Below are 25,239 nucleotides of genomic sequence, written 5' to 3'. Positions count from 1 at the left end.
ACATAATATTAGTATATTTATCTTTATATGAAAGCAGATGTAAAATACAATTTTTAATATTATTTCATGGAAGAAAGGGCCAGTCAAAGTCATAATGTGGTCCTATATAATCATATCCCTTTTTAGACCTCATTTTGGCTGCTGGTGGTAATAAGTAGTATTACCTATCTGCACATAGCCTCCTTGAGCACAGCCGTCTCATTGGAGGGACGTATCTTTATATTGCTACAGTATCTACCTTAATATGATAATGAAGTATGTGTTTAAATAAATGGTTTTCTTTAATAGAAAGAAATTGAGGGCGACTGGGTCGCTCAGTCGGTTAAGCATTCAAATTCAGTTCAGGTCATGATCTCACAGTTCATGAATTCAAGCCCCACATCCGGCTCTCTGCTGTCCACACAGAACCTGCTCCAAAACCTCTGTCTTACTCTCCCTCTGGCCCTCCCCTGCTCTCTCTCTCCTAAAAATAAAATAAATATTTAAAAAATTTCTTAAAGAAAGAGAAATTAAAAGTGCTTACAAAGCCATTTTTATCATGAGTAAATATAATGTAGATTGTAGATTCCTCTTAATTTGTTTATTTTCACCTCATGCAAGGACTATCACTTAGGGATCAACTGTAATAATAGTGCTTTCATTCAAAATGTGCACATTTAACTAAACCAGTGATACGTAGCCATTATTTTTTAGCAAATCAAATTTATACAGAAGCATAATATGTAAAGCAAACAAGAAATTTTCTCTAATTGAAGTTATACTGGTTTGCCAGAGAAGACAGAGTACTATTCATTTAGTTCCTTATCTACATTTCTTCCTTCAGTTTGGCTTAAGAGGATTCCAGGGGCACCTGGGTGGCTCAGTTAGTTAAGCAACCGACTTCGGCTCATGTCATGATCTCACGGTTGGTGGGTTCAAGCCCCTCATTAGGTCATGATCTCATGGTTTGGGGTTTGAACTGTTCTGACAGCTCAGAGCCTGGAGCCTGCTTCGGATTCTGTGTCTCCCTCTCTCTCTGCTGTTCCCCCACTCACACTCTGTCTCTCTCTCTCTTTCTCTGTCTCTCTCAAAACTAAACATTAAAGAAAAAAAAATTTAAGAGGATTCCAAAGGGCATAGTTTTAAAATCACCTATGTAATGACTTAGATATAATAATAATCTGCATTTAATAGTTTTATTAGAAATGATAATAATAAAATAGGAATTTATGTATTGATTACTCAATGTCAGATACATATCTAAATGCTTTTATTCATAACAATCCATGGAAGGAGGGATTATTATTGTATGATATATAGATTTTCCTTCCTTAAACATTTGGTAAACATCACAAGTAAATCATGATATAAATAGATGAAAGAAAATTAAAATTAATTATTTCAAGAGATGCAGGAAATAAATTTGGTGGAGGTCAATTCATAATTTCATATTAACTATTTGAAGTTCCACAAACATAGGATAACTTCTTAATCTTGAAAGAAAACTATATGCCAAGAACCTATAAAAATTAGTCACTAATAATTAAGGCAGGGGCGCCTGGGTGGCGCAGTCGGTTAAGCGTCCGACTTCAGCCAGGTCACGATCTCGCGGTCCGTGAGTTCGAGCCCCGCGTCGGGCTCTGGGCTGATGGCTCGGAGCCTGGAGCCTGTTTCAGATTCTGTGTCTCCCTCTCTCTCTGCCCCTCCCCCGTTCATGCTCTGTCTCTCTCTGTCGCAAAAATAAATAAAAAACGTTGAAAAAAAAAAATTAAAAAAAAAAAATTAAGGCAGTTTATTATACATTTTCATTATCTGTAATAAGATAAAAGATTCCCACTCTTACATGGACTTGATAGTCCTAGTCAAAATAGTAAGGCAAGAAAATAGCAGAAGTAGCAACAAAAAGGAGTGCCTGAGTGGCTCAGTCAGTTAAGCATCCCATCCTTGATTTCTGCTCAGCTCATGATCTCACAGTTTGCGAGTTCGAGTCCCATGTCCAGCTCTGCCCTGACAGTGAGGAGCCTGCTTGGGATTCACTTTCACCCTCTCTCTCTGATCCTCCCCTGCCCTCTCTCTCAAAATAAATAAATTAAATTAAAAAAAGAAGTAGCAACAAAATGATACTAAAAAATTTATAAGAACTAATGAGAAAAATTAGACTTCTGAAAGTAAGATCAATGGAAAAATTAGTAGTACTCTTTATGGTAATAATGAATGATTAGCAAATATAATAAAAATAAATATAATAAGATTAACAAAAAATATAAAACATCTGGGTTTTGACCTAATAAAGCATGCACAGGACCTTTACAGAAATGATCTAAAAATTATAATAAAGAGCATAACAGATGTAAGTAATTGAAAAAGTATAGCATGTTAATATATGGAATAAAAATTTAAGGCTGCCATTTTCTCCCAAATTAGTCTCTACACTCAATTAAATATATACAAAATTTTTGAAATTTGTATTTGAAATTTTTTGAGGAATGGGAGTATTCATCCTAAAATTTATATGGAAGAATAAAAACACAGTTCATTTTATAACGAAAAATAAGGGGAGCGTCCATATTTGAAACATACTGCAAAGGTACAGTAATAAAAATATTATGATAATGGATCAAGGACATTTAAGTAGTCCGTTGGAAAAGAAATCTCAGATACAGACACTAGTATATGGGAATTTGATAAATCATAAAACTGTCAACCCAAAGTAGTCAAGAAGGGATGGCTTAGTAGATCATATTAGGGAAATACCTTTAGATATGGATAAAAGATAAAAATTAGATCCTGGGATTACCATATGTAAAAGTGGAAACCAGATGAATTAACAATTTAAATGTGAAAAAGGGAAATTACAAAATTAATAAAAGGCAAATATAGAGAATCTTTGTAAACTTATAGTGGAGGAAAAACACTTTTAAAACAAAATCCAAGTAGCATAAACTATGAAGCAAAACTTGGTAGACTTAATCCAATGAAGGACCTCAGAGATAAAGTTAACAGACTGCAGAAGATAGTTACGCTATCTAACTGAATACACTACTAACTTGTCTGACAAGTAACCCTCTTGATGGAATATACAAAAAGGGGAAAAAAAGAAAAAAACACAAAAATAAAAACCTCTTTTGTTAACCCAAAAGATAAAGCTTTAAACCAATGGAAAATTGGTGAAATGACATGAATTAGTCATTTATGGAAGAGATTTCCTAAGTGACTGATGAATATATGGAGAAATCTCATGCTTCACAAATCTGAAAAATGCTCATTAAAACAGCCATGCAATATCGTTCATGTTCATTACCAAAGTAGATGATACTAAAAGTTGGCAAGAGGTGGGGAGGTAGAATTCTGATGGGAGTGTACACTGGTATACTGAAAACTCTCTGGTTCTATTAAAATAGGGTAGGACTCAGTGATTCTAGTCCTGGGAAGATGACCCAGATACGTTTTTGCCCAGGACTATAAGGACACAAGCATGACGATGCTCAGCATTGCATGGTTTGTGACAAAAGGAGTTTGGAGGCAAACTGGACGCCCATCATCAGAGTAATGATTCTACCACATGAGAGCATGCCATATGGAGCACTTTGCAGAAATGAGAAGCAAATTAACTAGACGTCCATACAGCAACATAAATAGATCCTGGAAGAAGTGTTTAAAAAGTAAGCAATACTGTGACTTATAACACAATAAAATTTACATAGAAATTTAAAATACGTACCTTACAAGGTACATGTATTTTTAGGGACAAATCAAACACATAAGTGCTTAGTAGAATCAGTGATTATGGGAGATGTAGGAGGCTTTGTAAAGACTGGAAATAATGTACGGAGGAATATAAAATAAATACAAAGGAGTATGAGTAACTAAAGTCTAAGTTTAAAAGGAAACAAATAAAAACACATAAAAATCATAGAGAGCAACATAGGACATATGCTAGTGAAGGAGCTCTGATAAAAATATAGTTTTAGGGGCACCTGGGTGGCTCAGTCAGCTAAACATCTGACTTGATTATGGCTCAGGTTATGATCTCATGGTCATGAGATCAAGCCCCATGTTGGGCTCCATGCTGGGTGTGGAGCCTGCTTAAGATTCTCTCTCTCTCTCTCTCTCTCTCTCTCTCTCTGCCTCTCTCCCCTCCTCTTTCCCTCTTTCTGTCTCAAAAAAGAATTAAGACAAAAAAATTTAATGTAGTTTTACTATAGTGGACTATCATAAATGTAAGAACAAAGGAAAATTGACTTCTGACTCCATAAAAAACAACATACAATGGATTGGAGGAAAAAAATAAGGCATTTAGAAGAAAAAAATGGGTTAAAGTTTAGTTAGATCAGACATTTTGCAAAATAACATTTTAAATCTAGCTAAAGAAAAGTCAGGCATAAAATGGTTCCAAGTCTTGTGGTCCTATTGGAAAGGTTATCCTTAATGTAGAGATAAATGAATGTGGAGTTTGTATTAGCCTGATTCCACTAAATATGCTATTCATATAAATAACTCCCTTGATTTGGTTCAGTGTTGCTCTTCTTTTTTGTTAAGCTTATTTATTGGTTGGTTGGTTGGTTGGTTGGTTGGTTGGTTGGTTGGTTTACTCAGTGTGGAGCCCAATGGGGGCTCAAACTCATGAACCATGAGACAGTCATCCAGGCGCCCCTCAGTGTTTCCCTTCTGATTATACTGAGAAACAGGGCATCCAGGTCACTGTGTAGAAGGAATAAGTGGACTAAGCAGAGGAATTAGGTGGCTGCTCTCCAAAAGAATTGGCTATTCTATTTCTTTATTATTATAATATTATTATTATTTGAGAGAGAGAGAATGAGTGTACATGTTAGCTGGGAAAAGGAGCAGAGGGAGAGAGAAAGAGAATCTTAAGCAGACTCCACATTGAGCACCCCCAACCCCACGCAAGGCTCCATTCCACGACTCTGGGATCATGACCTGAGGCAAAATCAAGAGTGGGACACTCAACTGACTGAGCCATCCAGGCACCCCACCATTCTATGTCTCATTGTAAAGTGTAGTACTCTGCTTCATAATAGTACCTGTGAATTAATGTGAATCAACCCCTGTGAATGAGATACAGACTCATCCTGTTCTAACCAATCAATTTTGAGTGTACGGGGGAAAAGAACAGAATGTGGACCTTGATAAAACCACACCACACCACACCACACCACCACAGTATGGCAATGTAGTGAGGTCTGTTGGTAGGAAACCAGCAGTTTTCCTTGGGGGAAGCCTGAATCATTATACATGTTTTATTCAAACGACAAAAGAAAGTACAAACAGATTTCAAAGAAGGGGAGATCATCTGAGAAAGAGCTAGGGATATCTTGTCACTTGAATTTGGCCTTGTTGAGCCGAGGGGAAAGAGTCTTAGGTAACAGGATGAGGCAAAATGTGTCAGTGGGGCTTCTAGGCAAGAAAACAATGTATCATGGTACAGTAGTCAGAAAAATATTTTTAAAAGGAAGGAAGATTTGCCATTTTGTGTGGTATATTAAATGTAGCATTAAGGAATTAAAATCTATTCTCCAGGCAATTAGGAACCTTTGGAATTTTGTCCAGGGGATGTTAAGGATGAAAACACAGAAAAAAAGTTTAATTAGAGGCATTCTTCAGGATCATGTACTTTCTTACTAATATTGAACTGTGACCTGTGTGGTTTGTAGGTTTGTAATCATTGTTTTTCAAGGCGATCATTGATTGTCTCCTCTCCTTCAGCTTATAGAGAACCTGACTCAAAATAAATCTTCTTTTGGAATTAGAAACATAAGAGTTCATTTTAGGTCAAGTTGGTATTATAAAGTTTTATTTCCCTTGGCAAAAACACAATCCTGCCATTTCCTCCAGGTTCTTAGCTTGGTCCTATAATAGTCTGTGAAAATTAAAGTGTATCTACACTCCCTTTGAGGTGAAACCAATGCTCTGTTGGGTCTTTCACAACCAGGTCTTAACCAATTGTTTTAGTTATTAAACTAACAAAAATAATAACAACTGCCTCATTCTGCCTGGGTTTTCCAGGTTGGTTTTTTTTTTTCCATTTCTGAGTATGAAGGGCACTTCAACAGATACCCAGAGGAAAAGTAAAACATCCCAGTTAATAAGTCAAAAGATTGATTTCCTGGGGGTCAGAGGAACCCGTCCCTTCTGCTATTCATGTCTTTTTTTAAAAAGAGATTTCTTCCCCACCCTTAGAAAATTTCTCTTCCAAGAGAAGTGATTTATTAAAGTATTTCACTGGGTGAAAAAGGACATATTCGCTTTGTCTTCAGTTTTCCCTTAGTTGCCCCAGGATATGTTGGACACTGTAAGCAATGGTAGTCAAATGTACATGAGCTGAAAGAAATCTTAGCTGCATCTCTTATGAACTCTGTGACATTATGCTAATTTTCTAACTTCTTTCAGCAACTGTATGCTCACATATATTGGGGCAGCATTGTCTGAGTTTAACTGATCACATGTGCTAAGTTTATGTTATAGAGTAGGAACTTAAAACACATTTGATTCTTCCTTGGGTCATAATTAGTTGCAATTAAAAGAGAATGAGACTCAAAATTACATTCTTAGGACACCCAATTCACATGCTAGGTAGGTGAGTGCTACACTACTTTTCAGATTCTATGTTTTTTCATACATTTAATGAGATAATCCAATGATATGATATAGTGAAAGCACTTTGCAAGCTGAATGTAATATCCAAATGCTTATTCACTAATTCATTCAACACAAAAATAGCAGTAGCCTTGTGTGTGCTAGGCAATATAACTAGGGCTGGTGGTGATGGCATGATGGTGAGCAAATGAAATCATTATAACATCTATTTTTCGCAAAGCTAAAGGATAGTTCTTTATAAAAAATATTTCAGTATTTGTTAAACAACTTAATTTTTTTCTTTTATGATTTTATAATTTTGAAGCTTCAAAAGAATTTTCCTAAGCTATTGCCTTTTCATTTTAGAAACAGGAAAACAATACTGAGAGAAGGTATATGACTTAATTAGTGTTCTGTATCTAATTAACTATGTGTAGGAAGCAAGCATTGTCTGGCTATAAAGCTCAGACTCTCAGAAACACTGTATTATCTCAGACACGGAAATGTGTTCTATGTTAATCTTATTGGTTTTAGTGCTAATTAGAGAGAGGCTAATTTAAGTAAACTTGGAATCCAAGCAGAATGACAGACACATTGAGAATATGACAACCACAGATTTGATTCACAGGCTGAATTTCTGCTACAAATTGAAGTACTTAGCACAGTGTAGGAATAGATGGAACAGATGCTCAGATTCTTTTTTTCTGGGACATTATTTTTTGCCAAGATTAATCCAAATCAGTAGTAATCAAAACAAGACAGAGATAAAGGGCAGTGGCAGATTTTTGCGCCCACACACTTTATTCTCAAGTCAAAGCTCACTGTTGGGACTTAGGGGCATTAGGATAAAGAGGTGCTGATTACAGTGATCCTGACCCAAGGATTTTCCAGAAAGGGTTAATGGAAGAGGTGGTGTACATTTATTTATACAGAGTGAGATATAGGAATCACATGCATTTTTAAATGTTTATTCATTTTTGAGAGAGTGAGGGAGAGTACACGTGAGCTGGGGAGGGGCAGATAGAGGAGGACAGAGGATCCGAAGTGGTCTCTGCGCTGACAGCAGAGAGCCCTTTGCAGGGCTCAAACTCAGCTGTGAGATTATGACCTGAGCTAAAGTCAGATGCTTAACTGACTGAGCCACCCAGGCACCCCAGGAATCATATTTTTTGTCTTAATTATTTTGAATTCAACAATTATTTTGAAATACAGGTGATATGATATCTCAACTATTTTAAAATATTTTTTAAAATATGGTAGTCATAGCAACTATGGAAGATGGTCAAATAATTGCATTGAAATTCCACACATTTGGGACAGAGAAATAATTTTTTCAGCAGATTATAGGTCCAATAATAATACTCAAATTGCTTGGTGCAGTGCACCTGTTCTGCAATGCTGTCTTAACACCCAATGGAGGAATCTAACGTTCTCATTCTATCTGCTGTGGAGAAGAAAGGGCAGGAAGGAAGAACAAATGTTTTTGAAGAGGCAAAAGAAGACTGAATTTTATTTTAGAGTGCCTAGATTTGGAACCTCCTTTTTTCCTTCTTTAAATGAGGCCAATTCCTACCTAAGAGCTTTGTTGTGAAAATTATTCAGCAATGGTCTCAAATTTAATGGAAAGCCATATGACACTAAATGATGAAAGCTTGACAGATGGAAAAATTAGATATATCCAGTTAAAGCATATAAAATTGATATCTTACCAATAATTTGAAAACAATATTTACAAGAGAAGTTGGAATATAATGTCATTTATATATGTACCTCTAAGCTTGAGGAGTGGCTTCCTCTCTTGATCTGAGTTCAGTCTTCTTCCTTAATAGCTGCTTTGCTTTACAGCCTCAAGTAATGCTCACTAGTTTATGTAACAATTTTCAGGATAAAGTGAGGAGACATTAGTGAGATTTAGATAGCAAACAGGATGCTGTAATTATTTTCTTCAAGTTTTGACATACCAGTAGTTTATTCTCTGATAAAATTGATAGATGAGTTTATTTAAAATATTCTCGGAGCGCCTGGGTGGCTCAGTCGTTAAGCATCCGATTTCAGCTCAGGTGATGATCTCGCCGTCTGTGAGTTCGAGCCCCGCGTCGGGCTCTGGGCTGATGGCTCAGAGCCTGGAGCCTGCTTCTGATTCTGTGTCTCCCTCTCTCTCTGCCCCTGCCCCGTTCATGCTCTGTCTCTCTCTGTCTCAAAAATAAATAAAACGTTTAAAAAAATCTATAAAATATTCTCACTCTCAGGCCACTTCTAGTTCAATATCAGAAAAAATAACTAAAATGACCCATAGATTCTTAAGGCCAGCCTTTGTACTTATCTAAGTGTGTCTCTGCATTTTGATTTCCAGAAATATCTTCCCAAAGACCAGCCATTAGCTCAGCAAGGCAATTTAAATTCTTTTGGGGGCAAGCTATGGAAGGGTCCAATATTTGCAACAAACTAATGTCAGGAATGTAAACATGTTAGGAGGATTAAAAACTTTCCCATACTCCAGGGAAAATGTAGTTAGATCCAATTACATCATGTAACTGGTATATTCTTGTTGTCATGCAACTCGAATAGGAACTGTATCTCACCATCTACATTACCACAATATTTGAAGATTTTAAGACTAAAACAGAAAAATAGTCTTTAATAAGTATTGTTTTTTCTTTTCTCATCTTATATGAAAACTTCCCATGATTAATAGCATAAAGCATCTTCATTTGCATTATATTTTCAAATATCTAATGTGCTTCCCAGGATACTACCATGACTTAGAGTGTTCTATTCCCACTCTTCAATGAGGAAGGAAATTTAGGTTAAAAGAATGTAAACAATTTAAACTGATAGTTAAATGTCAATAAAAAATTGAAACTGAGCTTTATTTTCTCTCTAGATTCAAGTTCGAGTTGAAGCATATGGAACAGAAAGTAACCTTTTATCAAAAACAATTCCTCTTTGACTTTAATAACCAAGGTTTGTATTCAGACTCAGCTTTTGTCCCAGAAATTAATCTTTATTTCTCAATGTTTTTCTGTGAAAACTCCTTTTGAGATAAGCCTATTTTTTCAAATTGGTAATTTCTCCTTAAACTACATATTTCTTCTTTAATTCACTCTAAATCCTGTAAGTTATACTGTTCAGGTATCTGACATGTACTGCCAGATAATAATAGATAATGCCAACTGAGTGCAGGGGAGGGGCATTTTCTCTGTACTTTACATGTATTTAATTTATCTAATTATTACTATAATATTATGAGACACACACTATTATTTTCATTCTAAAGATTGAGTGAGGAGCAAGAAGATATTACTTATTGCCTATGATATGTGTATGCAACAAGTTTCCCTAAAGGGATTGAAAACTACTTAATGGCAGAAAATATCACAGCACCATCTCAAGATGAACCTTGAGCATGATGGATGCTTAGAATATATACTTGTAGGCAGATGGGCAATTTTACCATAACATTTAGTTCCTCAATTCTGCTCTATATTTTGTATACTATGAAATTATGCCACTTTAATATTTATAGTTATTGTTCAGAGTAGTACTTTTCATTGAAGAACCACTTAAGAAAAAGAGGATCCTGAAAGGAGAAGAACTTGAGTCCTCTTTCCCTAACCTCTTTCTCTGTCCCTTCTGCCTGAAAAGCTTGAAATCTATGTTTTATGTGTTATTCACATTTTTATTGATATCTAATTGACATATAATATTGTGTAAGCTGAAGATGTACACTGAGTTGATTTGATACACTTTTATGTTATAATATGAATACTACCATAATGTTAGCTAACCTCCATCATAGCACATAATTATCTGTGTGTCTGTGCGTGTGTGCGTGTGTGCGTGTGTGTGTGTGTGTGTGTGTGTGTGTGTGTGTGTGTGTTGTGAGAACATTCAAGATCTAGTCTCTTGGCAACTTTTAAGTGTATAATGCAGTTTTGTTAACTGATCACAATGCTGTGCGTTAGATCCCCAGAATTTACTAATCTTCTAACTGCAAGTGTATACCGCTTGGCCAACATTTCTCCAATTCCTCTACCCTACAGCTGCTGGTAACCAGCAGCTACTCTCTGTTTTTATGAGTTTGGCCTTTTTAGATTCCACAAATAAGTGATATTGTACAGTATTTGTATTTCTATGTCTAACATATTTCACTTACCATAATACCCCCAAGGTCTATCCATGTTGTCCCAAATGGCAAGATGTCCTACTTTTTCATGGCTGAGTAATTTTCCATTTTATATATGTACCACATTTTCTTTATCCATTTATTGGTTTGATAGACACCTAAGTTGTTTCTTGGCTCTTGTGAATAATGCTGTAATGAGCATGGGGATGCAGATATATTTTCTTAAATCTTGGATATATTCCAGAAGTAGAAAAGCTGGATCTTATGGTAGTTCTTTATTTAAGGAACCTCCATATTGTTTTCCTGAAAGCTGAAGCAATTTACATTCCCACCAATGGTGCGCAAAGTTTCTCTTTTCTCCATATCCACACCTTTACTTGTTATCCTATCTTTTTGAAGGTAGCCATTCTAACAGGTGTAAGGGGATATCACACTATGATTTTAATTTGCATTTTCCTGATGATTAATGATACTGAGCATCTTTTTAAAATAAATGTTTACTTATTTATTTTGAGAGAGAGCACACACATGCACACATGTATGAGTGGGGAAGGAGCAGAGAGAGAGGGGGAGAATCCCAAGCAGGCTCTGCACTGTCAGCGCAGAGCCTGTTGTGGGGTTCAATCTCAAAAACCCTGAGATTAGTATTAAGAGTCAGACGCTTAATCAACTGAGCCACCCAGTAGCTCGAGCATCTTTTAATGTACCTGTTGGCCACCTGTATGTCTTCTTTGGAAAAATGTCTGTTCAGTTCCACTGCCCATTTTAAAATCAGATTTTTTTTTGTTACTGAGTTGTATGACTTCTTTATATATTTTGGATATTAATATAGTTCAAATATATTTTCTCCATTTCATAGGTTGCCTTTTCATTTTGTTGAGTATTTCTTTTGCTGTGTGGAAGATTTTTAATTTGATGTAATCCCACTTGTTGACTTTTTGCTTTTGTTGCTTGTGCTTTTGGTGTCATGTCTAAAAAATAGTTGCCAAGACCAATGTCAAGGAACGTTCCCCTTATGTTTTCTTCTAGGAGTTTCATGATTTAGTTGGTCTTTTCTATTGTATTTTTCATTTATTCTATTTTTTCTGGTCTCTAATTTATTTCCTCTATGATTTTTGTTATTTCCTTACTATTGCTAATTCTGGGCTGAGTTTGTTCTTCTTTTTCTAGTTCCTTGAGAAGTAAAGTTATTTGAGATATTTCTTTTTTCTTAATATATGCATTTATCACTATAAACTTCCTTCTAATTACTGTTTTTTTTAGCTTCCCCTAGATTTTGGTGTGTGGTGTTTCCATTTTCATTTGTCTGAAGGTACTTTTAAAAATTTTTTCTTTGACCTTTTGATCACTCAAAAGTGATCAAAAATGTGTATGTTGTTCAGTTTCCAGATGTGTAAATTGCCTAGCTTTCCTCTTGTTGATTTCTAGTTTCATACCATTGTGGTGATAAAAGATATTTGGTGTGACTTGAGTCCTCTTAAATATGCTAAGACATGTTTTGTGGCCTTTCATATCACCTATCCCGGAGAATATTCTGTGTGCACTTGAGAAGAATGTGTATTCTGCTGCTCTTAAATGGAATGTTCCTTATATGTCTGTTAAGTCTTTTTAATTGCAAGTATGTCTCAAATCCAATGTATCCTTGTTGATTTCCTGTCTAGATGATCTATCCATTGTTGAAAGTGGGGTATTGAAGTCCCTTAGTATTGTGTTATTGTTTATCTCTCCATTCAGATCTGCTGGTATTTAAATAATATGTTTAGGTGCTCTGATTTCAGGTGCATATATATTTACAATTTTTATATTTGCTTGATGAGTTGAACTTTTTATCATTGTATAATGACCTTCTTTGTCTCCCATGACAGTTTTTGTCTTAAAGTCTATTGTGTCTGATATAAGTATAGCCACCCCCTTGCATGGAATATCTTTTTCCATCCTTTCACTTTAAGCCTATGTGTGTCCCTAAAGCTGAAAATTAGTCTCTTGTAGATAGAGCATAGTTGGGTCTTGTTTTTCAGTCCATCCAGCCACTCTGTGCCTTTTGATTGGAGAATTCAATCCATTTACATTTAGGGTACTTTTTAATACATAGATATACTAATGTTATCTTATTAATTTCTTTATGGCTGTTTAGTAGTTTCAGTGTTCCCTTTTTTCTCTCTTGATGTCTACCTTTGTGGATTGGTGAATTTCCCTGGTGGTATGCTCAGATTTTCTTCTCCTTATGTTTTGTGAATCTACCAAAAATTTTTGCTTTGTGGTTACCACTCAGCTTACATAAAACATCTTATAGATATAACAGTCTATTTTACACTGAAAGCAATTTAACTTCAATTACATGCACAAACTATACTCTTTTACTCCCTCCCTTTTACGTTTTTAATCTGACAATTTATCTCTATTTATATTCTGTATTCATAGCAAATGATAGTAGCTATAGTTATTTTTAATACTCTTTTCCTTTAACCTTTTATACTATAGTTAAGTGGTGAACATACCATCCTGTCACAGAAGAGAGGCTTATGAATCTATATATTTACCTTTGCATATTTCTATGTTTTCACATTACTAATTAGTGTTCTTTCATTTTGGCTTGAAGAACTCCTTTCAGTATTTCTTATAAGGTGGGTCTCATGATGTACTCCCTTAGCTTTTGTTTGTCTAGGAAAGTTTTTATTTCTCCTTCATATCTGAAGGATAACTTTACTAAACCTCAATGTTAATGTCTACAAAATCAATAGATTTTCCCAAAACATTTTACTTCATTAATGTGTTATCTACTTATCAGAATTCATGCCCTAAACTACCCATTATAGACTTTTTTTCTACTTTTGTGGCCTTAAATGGGAATTCACTTTTGTCCTGTGAATTTATTTTATTTTTATTTGCATTTCTTTTTTTTAATATATGAAATTTATTGTCAAATTGGTTTCCATACAACACCCAGTGCTCATCCCAAAAGGTGCCCTCCTCAATACCCATCACCCACCCTCCCCTTCCCTCCCACCCCCCATCAACCCTCAGTTTGTTCTCAGTTTTTAAGAGTCTCTTATGCTTTGGCTCTCTCCCACTCTAACCTCTTTTTTTTTCCTTCCCCTCCCCCATGGGTTTCTGTTAAGTTTCTCAGGATCCACATAAGAGTGAAAACATATAGTATCTGTCTTTCTCTGTATGGCTTATTTCACTTAGCATTTCTTTTAATTCCAAAGAAGTATGACAATGGCATCCTGCATGAAGTTAACTTATCTAAAAGAATACATATAAAGTAAGCAAAAAAGTTAAATGACAATGCACTTAATTCAAAGAAAACATCTATTTGATTTTATTTATAATATCTAGGTGATTTTTCAACTGTAGCATTTATTTCATTTTGGTAATTATTAATTGAATTACTAATTTCTGACATTGAATTTATTTTGGTAAGCATATTTGAACTAAAAACTCTCACATATTATAAAGTTAATTTTGTGAACATATGCTCCTATTTCCAAAAGTTACATGAGTAGGAGGATGTATCACAGTTTATTCCCAGTATTGCTCTTAATTGGGTCTGTGGGTCACTATTCCTAATGCATTGGAAGTTTCTTCATTCTACATGTCTCTCGTTCCAGCTTTAAATTGCTTTGGGAATTAGGGAACAATTACAACAACCCTTGCATAACAAATATTTACTCTTCCAGATCTGTGGATCTGGCATTGTTTGTTGAACCTGACCTTAATTCAGAATGCTGACATAAATACTAAGAAGAAAGTTACTGGGTCTTTTAGGAGGTGGAAATAATGTATCGGTATACAGGTGAGTCTTGAATACAATGAAACTGTACATTTTCAATCTATAGTTAAGGCCATTATTAATATTAATTTGTAATGTTAATAATCTGATTCAATAGAATACCAATTTATTATCACCAAAATATAATTGTGAATCATTATTAGTCATATTTCATTATTATTTGTATAATGTTTTATAATCCTTAAAGCAATTTCCTTATGCTATCTCATTATTTCCTGACAATATCCTTGCAAGGAAAGTAAGGCAGTTATATTTATCATTATCTTATAAACAAGAAGACTGAGGCTATAGATTAGAAGCCTAGGACCTCAAACCACAGACTTTGATTTTAGTCCCAGGCACTTTTCCACCATGCTAAACCCATATCATATATATTCCAGTGAGTACTAGGTGATCCTCTATACTTACAGTGCATAAACTGGTAATTATAAGATGGCATAGGTGGCATATAAGATTTCAGCTTAGGGGCACCTGGGTGGCTGGCTCAGTGGGTTGGGCATCCGACTTTGGCTCAGGTCATGATCTCGCAGTTCGTGAGTTTGAGCCCCATGTCAGGCTCTGTGCTCACAGCTCAGAGCCTGGAGCCTGCTTTGTATTCTGTGTCTTCCTCTCTCTCTTCCCTTCCTTTATTTGTGCTCTGTCTCAAAATAATAAATAAATATTAAAAATTTTTTAAAATATTTCCACTTACTAGTGTTGTCTGAAAGATACTTACAAAAATTAAAGCCTGCTGCAAAATAAATATGACATATTAAATTTTTCTTGTCCAAAAATACTACACAGGGAATTGCTTGGGTTTAGAAAGTCAGCCTTTACTTATTTAGTCAAACCCCCCATCTATTATGTGCAGCCACTGTGTTAGGCTTAGGTGTTAGAGGGATGAGCAAGACAGATGCACTCCTTCCCCTGTGTCTCTAGGTATCTCACAGTACAACAAGATCACCGGTTTATTTTTTTTTTTTTATTTTATTTTTTTTTGTTTCTAGAAAATTAAGTTTATTTATTTATTTATTTTTTTATTTTTTAATATATGAAATTTACTGTCAAATTGGTTTCCATACAACACCCAGTGCTCATCCCAAAAGGTGCCCTCCTCAATACCCATCACCCACCCTGCCCTCCCTCCCACCCCCCATCAACCCTCAGTTTGTTCTCAGTTTTTAACAGTCTCTTATGCTTTGGGTCTCTCCCACTCTAGCCTCTTTTTTTTTTTTTTTTTTTTTCCCTTCCCCTCCCCCATGGGTTTCTGTTATGTTTCTCAGGATCCACATAAGAGTGAATACTACGTGGCAATGAGAAAAAATGAAATATGGCCTTTTGTAGCAACATGGATGGAACTGGAGAGTGTGATGCTAAGTGAAGATCACCGGTTTAAAGTGCAGGGAACAGAAGTAGCAAGACAAGCCCGGCTCAAGATGGGTTTGAATTAGTGAGGGGATTCCTATTTAGGAGGGAAAGGTGGGAGCAGGTGGCTGGAGATGCAGTTTAGGTAGCCTTGGATGCATTATCCGGAAGTTGTCTGGAATAAGCAGTCAACAGTCTTTCCAGGCTGGACCTTTGGCTCCTACCTGGAGTGTCTCCATATATCTTAGTAAATCAGTGTCTTGCTGAGTTCTTTATGCATTAGTGACTGGGTTGATCAGAGTGCTCAATTTCTCTGCATTCTCTGACCAATTTCCGAGCTGGAGAGGATTTTGATTTATCATAAGAAATAGTGTAGAATCATTGTAGAATAATTGTCCCTTTCCTCTGGGCACTGTTGAATGAATATAGTCAATTTGTTTTTGTGACTCCGATATTTCTACAGTTCCTGCTGAGCATTCCCTTCTGTTGATAATTTCTATACATTTTAATGATACCAGTTAGACATAGTAGTAATGTAAAGTTAATGCGCTTTGGATCTTTCCTCTGCCCTTTATTCCAACTGTACCAATTTCAAGGCACATAGGATTCTGAAATAAGAGTTGGCTACACAAATAAAATGAAGATCTTTCCCTCTCTCCGTATCTCTCCTCTCTCCAACTGTTCTCTCTCTCTCTCTCTCTCTCTCTCTCTGCCCCCACCCATTTCCCTCCTTCCTCCCTTCCCTCTCCTTTAAAGGAAGTTCTGGACTTAAGCTAAAAATAACAAAAATTAACAATCTCTTAACTATTTTTTTCAACTCTAAAATTGAGGTGTTTTTTTTTTTAATTTCTTAATGTTTATTTATTTTTGAAAGAGAGACAGAGCACAAGCAGAGGAGGGGCATAGAGAGAGGGAGACACAGAATCCGAAGCAGGCTACAGGCTCTGAGCTGTCCAGCACAAAGCCTGATGTGGGGCCTGAACCCACGAACCATGAGATCATGACTTGAGCCAAAGTCAGACGCTTGACTGACTAAGCCACCCAGGAGTGCCTAAAATTGAGGTTTTTATATTCTCTTCTTTGCCTTTCTCTTCAAAGTTGAAATATTTCTATTGTGTATTTTTTTTATGTTTATTATTTTTTTTAGAGAAACAGAGCATGAGCAGGGGAGGGGCAGAGAGAGGGAGACAGAGAATCCCAAGCAGGCTCTGCACTGGCATCACAGAGCCTGATGCAGGGCTTGAACTCACAAATTGGATTTCTGGCTCTAAGTAAAACCTTTTCTACAGTAATTTTCCCAAATACTACCCATGACAAATTAAGTGAGAGTGGGGGAAGAGTGACTCTGCTGAAATTCTCAAAACTATTAGCCCATGTGAGGCCTAAACTTGTGATTTGACCAATGTCGAATCGGGTGGTGATTTTGGAAAGATCAGTTTTCACATCTAGTCAGTAATTAGTGACAACCCCATTAATTTACATAGCTTAATTTCTTGTGTTACATTTCTGATAAAAAAATTCATAAAATCATACTACGATGTCAATTTTGGAGAGTTAATATCATAGGGTCTAAGCACTCAGCCCATGCTCTGTGCTTTGTAATAATGATGGACACCTTCGTTACCAAAAGAAATGCCAAATTCTCTGCCTGACCCTCAAGACTCTCTATGTACCTACCATGCTCTCTCTCCTTTTCAGATGTGCTTGCCGCTACCCCTCCACCGAAACTTCCTTGTTCAAAAAGGATGTGCTCTATGTATTCCTAACTTTGGCTCAACTTCTCACTTTTGGGATACCCCATGTCCCCTCTTTTCTTTTCTTCCAAATCTGTCTAATTCTTCCCATACTTCCAGATCAGGCCCAAGTCTGAAACTTCTTCCTTCTGGGAAAATTGGTAATTTTCAAACTACATAATGTAATTATATTTATGATGTGTTTTCATATGTACTTTTCCTATATCCCTAACTGAATTGTGAGCTTTGTAATGGCAGGCACTTTACATTATTCTCTAGTTTATCCTTACTGTGCTTGGAACATGCCTAGGTTCAAGGTTGGCTATCAGTAATATTCTAAAACTATTGTAGTAGTCTGGCACAAGTTGAAACTACTTTTTTTAAAAAAACGTGTCTTTTAATAATATTTTTTCTTAAGGGTATATAACAACATGATATGAATTTGGACCTTTCTGTAAAACACAAACATATATTATTGTTATTTTTCAGATTCACATGGCAATCCATAATAAGACGAAAAAAATCAGTATGGGTCAGAAAAATCTGCATACTCTGTCAATTCAGTGTAGATAAAAGCCTTGCTACTCAAACGCTTTCAAGAGCTTTGCATAAGTACCACTTAAGAGAAATGGAAAAAATCAGGAGCTGCCATGAACTCTAAACCAGAATCTAAAGTTTTTCAAGATACCCAGACGATTCATATGCATATGAAAATCAGTGAAGCTATGAACTGGATTTGTTTTAAGTAACCTCTGTGTCCAAGTGGGGCTTGAACTCACGACCCTGAGATCAAGGGTCTCATGCTCTACCTACTGAACCAGCCAGGCATCCCTATGAATTAGATTCAATCTGAGCTTTGAGCTCCACTTCATTATTTACTAACTGGTTAACTTGGACAAGTTACATCTTTTATATTTGGGAAAAAATGGGGCTAATATAAAGAATTATTATATTTTATAAATCAAAGGGATGGATATATACCCATATATACATAATTACATAAAATATTTAAACCGCATTACTGTTTTCTTAGGTTGACTTAAGCAAGATACACTGTGAAGCTACAGAATAAAATAAGGTAGAGACTATGTAATGTCCTCCAAAGATTTTAACATTCATGCAGAGCTGATCTGTGCAATGGTCTTATCATAGGAACAGTCACACAAAATACTAAGAGGGGCCTAGAATATGAGAGTAAAAACTAATATTTAAACAGACATTAAATTTCAGTTTATGCTATTCAATTTATTATTATTAAATGCCTATAAAATTAATTAAAATATGAATTAAACATACTAATATAAGGTATGTAGAATCAGACATAGAATGAGATATATACCAAAAATATCAAAGTTGCTGTGAAATTTTGACCATGATGTAATTGCTGAAACAAATGTCTGTTCTATATTGAGTAGTCTTTTACCATCTCTCTCTACTGCTTGCTTTCTGGGGGTAGATGAAGTCAGGCTCATAGTTGGTAATTAGGAGTTTTAGAAACCTCAACCCGGGAGTCTGTCAACAGCAGGAAAAGTTACTTCTGTACAGTTGTCTGATCATAGGTAGAGTTTCACATATTAGCAAAGGGCATCAGCACTTAGTCATTTCCAATTTCATTTTTTTCTAGTCACACAGATTGTTGAAGATGACAACAATCCAGGGACAACAATTGCAGGGATCCATGCAAACACTCCTTAGAATACCATCTACAAAATGAATTGTTCAGGTAATTTGTAACATTTCTTAGCAGTGAATATATTTTATATTAAATCTTCCTGTGATATCCTGAAAGCAGATGACATGGATAAAATTAACCAGACATTTACATCAGAATTTCTTCTTCTGGGATTCTCCGGTTACCCAAAACTGGAGATCATGTACTTTGTTCTAATTCTAGTAATGTATCTAGTAATTCTAACTGGCAACGGTGTTCTGATCATAGCAAGCATCTTTGATTCTCGTCTTCACACCCCCATGTACTTCTTCCTGGGCAACCTGTCTTTCCTGGATATCTGCTATACATCCTCCTCTGTTCCCTCAACTTTGGTGAGCTTAATTTCAAAGAAAAGGAACATTTCCTTCTCTGGATGTGCAGTGCAGATGTTCTTTGGGTTTGCAATGGGGTCAACAGAGTGTTTCCTCCTTGGCATGATGGCTTTTGATCGCTATGTAGCCATCTGTAACCCTCTGAGATACCCCATCATCATGAGCAAGGTGGTGTATGTACGGATGGGTTCTGTGTCATGGCTCTCTGGTGGAATCAACTCAATTGTGCAAACATCTCTTGCCATGCAGTTGCCTTTCTGTGGGAATAATGTTATCAACCATTTCACATGTGAAATATTAGCTGTCCTTAAGCTAGCTTGTGCTGATATATCCCTCAATATTATCACCATGGTGATATCAAATATGGCATTCCTGGTTCTTCCACTGATAGTCATTTTTTTCTCCTATATGTTCATCCTTTACACCATCTTGAGAATGAACTCAGCCACAGGGAGACGCAAAGCCTTTTCCACCTGTTCAGCACATCTGACTGTGGTGATCATATTTTATGGTACCATCTTCTTCATGTATGCCAAGCCCAAGTCTCAAGAGTTTCCTGGGGACGACAAGTTGCAAACTTCAGACAAGCTCATTTCCCTGTTTTATGGGGTAGTGACCCCCATGCTAAATCCTATCATCTATAGCTTGAGGAATAAGGATGTAAAAATTGCTGTAAAATATCTGCTAAACCAAAAAGCTATTCAGTAAGTATATCCTACACAGAAAATGTAGGTCTTTTCATAACAGGCACAGAGATGGACTCATAGGTCAATTAGTTAAAACCTTCTTTGGAGAAACTATGGTTAAGGAGAGATATTTTTATTCTTCCCCTTCCCTAGCTTTACTCAGCTAGAATTACTGAGAACTATAGTTTGCTTTAAACTCAGCTTCCAAAATGTCCTGGTCTGGATTCCACAAGCATGGCGAATTCCATTAGAATCTCATCTCTGGTGATATCTGGAATGAGTGTTTCTGGTGTCGTGTGTAGAAACACAGTGGAAAACATCACACATAAGCTTTAGAAATAGGTAAGAGTACAAAATCTGCAACTTCACAAACTACCTAAATGACATTGGGTAGACTATTCTTTGTAAGCCATACTTACCTTACCTTGGAATAAGGAAATACGTAAAGCCAGGTTTTAGTGTCATTTAAAGTTTCAATAACTGGAGAAAGCACCTGGCATAGCACTACTTTACAGTGTCTAGAATTTCAGAATTGAAGCTAAGACTCCAAATTGATGACTAAAAGTGACTACTGAGCACCTCTTTTACCATAAGCTAATAATTACAAGAGCCAAAATCTCCTCCTGGAAGTCACTCTGTTAATATCTTTGCCTTTCCCCTTAAAGCTATATAAAGCGAAGCTCGGGAGAGAGGAAGAAATAACTGAGGGAATTTTCTACCTTATGGGGAGTCCACAATGGGTTTTGAGCGACATTTCACAACAGTCACTGTGAAAGAATGGCAAAATTGTTTTTCCAATCCAAGTTTGGGGATGCTGCAAAAGAGCCCCTTAAGGTTTTGGGTGCCTACAAAGAAATAGAGTCTGGCTTCCTACTTGAAGAGGGGAGACCTGCAGAGTTCTCTAGGCTGCAGACTAGCAGAGGAGCTGGTCTAGAAAGGAGAGGAAGGTTAGTATTCTATGCCAAATAAAACAGAAATGTTTCAAATCTGCCTGAGGTGTTCTTCTGGGCTCAGAAAGAGTGGTAAAAACAATGATTAGGAAAATAAAATCCATTCTTTCATTTTCCAATGAGTTGAAACTCTTTATTAAGTCTATTATGTTCTTTTTTTCTTTTTTCTTTTTCTGTTGATTCCTTGTCTAGAAGCCCATTGCCGAGCACAGAGTATCTTTGAGCCACACCATCTGTCTTTTCTGTAATCTCTTAGCCCATGTGATAACTGGGCTTTGACTTTATTTCCTACTCAACATTCCTCTTTATTTTGTTTTGGAGCCACACTGTAACCCCATATCTCCTACTCAGAGGCTTCATTCTTTGCCATTCCACTTCCTTCGGTTGACCCAGGTTTGTACCTAAATGATCTGGTCACTAAATTCAGCTATTCTGCCACTGCCCTAACAGGAATGAAGGGTTGTTACTGTGGAAAATCTCCAGCTGCTGCTCTCTCTTCTGTGTTGGAACATCAGTGTTGCTTTTGGTTCTGTTCAGAAAGGCATGCTCCAGACCCTGTGGGTAATGCCTTTTGAATTTCTGGCATTTCTCCTCCTCTCCACCACTAGTGGCCCTGCATTTGTACCTGATCCTTGTTTAATTCTCTTTCAGTTTCGATATGGGACAACAAGGGTTTAGGCATGCAGAAATGTTATTTGTGTGATTTTAACCAACTTCTTAACAGCTTAATTTTTAGGTTTTTTTTTTTCCTCACACAATATCAAGGTTGTTAGCATCTTATATGTAGGCTTATATCAAGTTGAACGTTTCACTTAATAAAATATTCCACAGGTACATAAAAAAGGTACAAAAGGGCTTTTATAAAAACAAGAAGGATCATGTCAATCAATGATCAGAAAATTAATAGATTCAATAATACATTGCCCTCCTTGGAAAATCAGAAAATTTCCAAGAAATTGTTAGGTGTATTATTTTCTGATAATAAATATTTTTAAATTTAAAAAAACTATGTAAAAATATTTTTAAAATATTGTCTATACAGCCATCTCCCAAAGATACCATCTTCAAGATTTCTCCTAGTCATTAGGAGTCATACATTCACCATGTTTTTACTTTGATTTATCACTTTAATTTACTATGAACAGTTGAGGGTAAAGTTTGTTTTTGTTTTGTTTTGTTGTTTTGTTTTGATGTACAATACCTATGGTTTCACAGGTGAAGTTTAAAAGGCAGGTGATAAAAACTTTTTCCAATTTCTAGCTCAATTACTGTCAGAAAGACCATATTACCCGCCATTGTAAGAGATTCCCCCAATATGTTTACAGCTCTGTTTACATGCATACTTACACATACATGTTTATATCTTTATTTATCTATATATACACATTTATATGTATTTTTTTCTTTATGGCATATTTTGGAATTTTTATTTTCAAATATTTAACAAAAGAGTGAGAGTAATTTAATAAAATTCTATGTACCAATCACACAACTTAAATTATTACCAACACATGGTCAACTTTCTTTCATCATTATCTATCTTCTTCCTCCAGATTATTTTGAAGCAAATCCTGGACATAATTACATTATTTTATCTAACTATATATTTATAAACATAGAAAATTTATGAATATAGAGATTATTATCTCCAAAGGATAATAAACTATCATATGAACAATGCCTTTTCCAGTTAACCAGTGGGACAGTGCCAGTGAGGACTGTGAGCCATGAGAAGGGCACATGAATCATTAAAAAACATTATTTCTCACGCCAGTGATTGTTACCATGAGATAACACAGGCTATGTACTAACTGATTTTCTAAATTTCAAAGGCGGCCAGATTTTAAAGTTAAACGTTTCAACACTTTCCCAGAGTTGGATATTTTGAAGAACACATGAAGCTTCAGAATGTAACTCATGTATGGCTAAAGCCTTCCTGTTGAGGTATAGGATATGGTGCTGCAGGAGGAAGAAATTTCCGGCCAAAAAGAAGAGTTCTGAAACTTCAGTTGTACCTCCCTGGCTAATACTGAGCAAGTGTCTCTTAGAACATTTCAGTCAGTGTTGGTTTATACACACAGCATGCTGCCATTAACTGCTTATTGAGTTTGAGTATGTATTTTGTACTCCAAAAGTTGATTTCCTCAAGATACTGTAATACAGATAGTAGTAACCTTCAAATATACTTTAGAGTATTCCAAAGAGCTTCCCATAGGCTCCATTTACATCAACAATCATTTTATTTTCTTCCCACTTTTTTTTCAGTTTCAGGTGAAGTTTGACATCTTTATTTTATTTTATTTTTTATTTTTAAAAATTTATATCCAAATTAGTTAGCATATAGTGCAACAATGATTTCAGGAGTAGATTCCTTAGTGCCCCTTAGCCATCCCCCCTTCCACAACCCCTCCAGTAACCCTCAGTTTGTTCTCCATATTTATGAGTCTCTTCTGTTTTATCACCCTCCCTGTTTTTATATTATTTTTGAATCCCTTCCTTTCTGTTCATCTATTTTTTCTCTTAAGGTCCTCATATGAGTGAAGTCCTCATATGATTTTTGTCTTTCTCTGACTGACTAATTTCACTTAGCATAATACCCTCCAGTTCCAACCATGTAGTTGCAAATGGCAAGATTTCATTCTTTTTGATTGCCGAGTAATACTCCATTGTGTATAAGTATGTGTACATACATATGTGTGTGTGTGTGTGTGTTTATATATATATATATATATATATATATATATATATATATATATATACATATATATACCACATCTTCTTTATCCATTCATCCATCGATGGACACTTGGGCTCTTTTCATACTTTGGCTATTGTTGATAGTGCTGCTATAAACATGGGGGTGCATGTGTCCCTTCGAAACAGCACACCTGTATCCCGTGGATAAATGCCTAGTGCAATTGCTGGGTTGTAGGGTAGTTCCATTTTTAGTTTTTTGAGGAACCTCCATACTCTTTTCCAGAGTGGCTGCACGAGCTTCCATTCCCACCAACAATGCAAAAGAGATCCTCTTTCTCTGCATCCTCGCCAACATTTGTTGTTGCCTGAGTTGTTAATGTTAGCCATTCTGACAGGTGTAAGGTGGTATCTGATTGTGGTTTTGTTTTGTATTTCCCTGATGATGAGTGATGTGGAGCATTTTTTCATGTGTCGGTTGGTCATCTGGATGTCTTCTTTGGAGAAGTGTCTATTCATGTCTTTTGCCCATTTCGTCACTGGATTATTTGTTTTTTTGGGTGTTGAGTTTGATAAGTTCTTTATAGATTTTGGATACTAACCCTTTATCTGATATGTCATTTGCAAATATCTTCTCCCATTCTGTCGGTTGCCTTTTAGTGTTGCTGATTGTTTCCTTCACTGTGCAGAAGCTTTTTATTTTGATGAGGTCCCAATAGTTAATTTTTGCTTTTGTTTCCCTTGCCTCCAGAGACGTGTTGAGTAAGAAGTTGCTGCGGCCAAGATCAAAGAGGTTTTTGCCTGCTTTCTCTTTGAGGAGTTTGATGGCTTCCTGTCTTACATTTAGGTCTTTCATCCATTTTGAGTTTATGTTTGTGTATGGTGTGAGAAAGTGGTCCAGGTTCATTCTTCTGCAAGTCGCTGTCCAGTTTTCCCAGCACCACTTGCTGAAGAGACTGTCTTTATTCCATTGTATATTCTTTCCTGCTTTGTCAAAGATTAGTTGGCCATACGTTTGTGGGTCCATTTCTGGGGTCTCTATTCTGTTCCATTGATCTGAGTGTCTGTTTTTGTGCCAGTACCATACTGTCTTGATGGTTACAGCTTTGTAGTATAGCTTGAAGTCTGGGGTTGTGATACCTCCCGCTTTGGTTTTCTTTTTCAAGATTGCTTTGGCTATTCGGGGTCTTTTTTGGTTCCATACAAATTTTAGGATTATTTGTTCTAGCTCTGTGAAGAATGCTGGTGTTACTTTGATAGCGATTTCATTGAATATGTAGACTGCTTTGGGTAGTAT

The 25,239-nt window shown here is 36.0% G+C and overlaps 1 protein-coding gene and 1 long non-coding RNA gene across 2 annotated transcripts; both read left to right on the top strand.

The window, feature by feature from the left end:
* Positions 1 to 9,455: 9,455 nt before the first annotated feature.
* LOC144614049 (uncharacterized) lies at positions 9,456 to 19,216 on the top strand. The gene is made up of 3 exons (XR_013551578.1): positions 9,456 to 9,537; positions 14,380 to 14,495; positions 19,194 to 19,216. It is a non-coding gene; the product is annotated as an uncharacterized LOC144614049 (long non-coding RNA).
* A 145-nt stretch (positions 19,217 to 19,361) lies between these two features.
* Positions 19,362 to 20,320, top strand: LOC132677705 (olfactory receptor 13C3). Its single transcript, XM_060629480.3, has one exon. It carries the CDS (start codon positions 19,367 to 19,369, stop codon positions 20,318 to 20,320), a length of 954 nt encoding a protein of 317 aa, XP_060485463.3. The 5' UTR covers positions 19,362 to 19,366.
* The last annotated feature ends 4,919 nt before the right edge of the window (positions 20,321 to 25,239 follow it).

Source organism: Panthera onca, chromosome D4 (genome assembly GCF_046562875.1).
Source record: "Panthera onca isolate mPanOnc1 chromosome D4, mPanOnc1 haplotype 2, whole genome shotgun sequence".
NCBI lineage: Eukaryota > Metazoa > Chordata > Mammalia > Carnivora > Felidae > Panthera > Panthera onca.
This window is presented reverse-complemented; position numbering and strand designations above follow the sequence as displayed.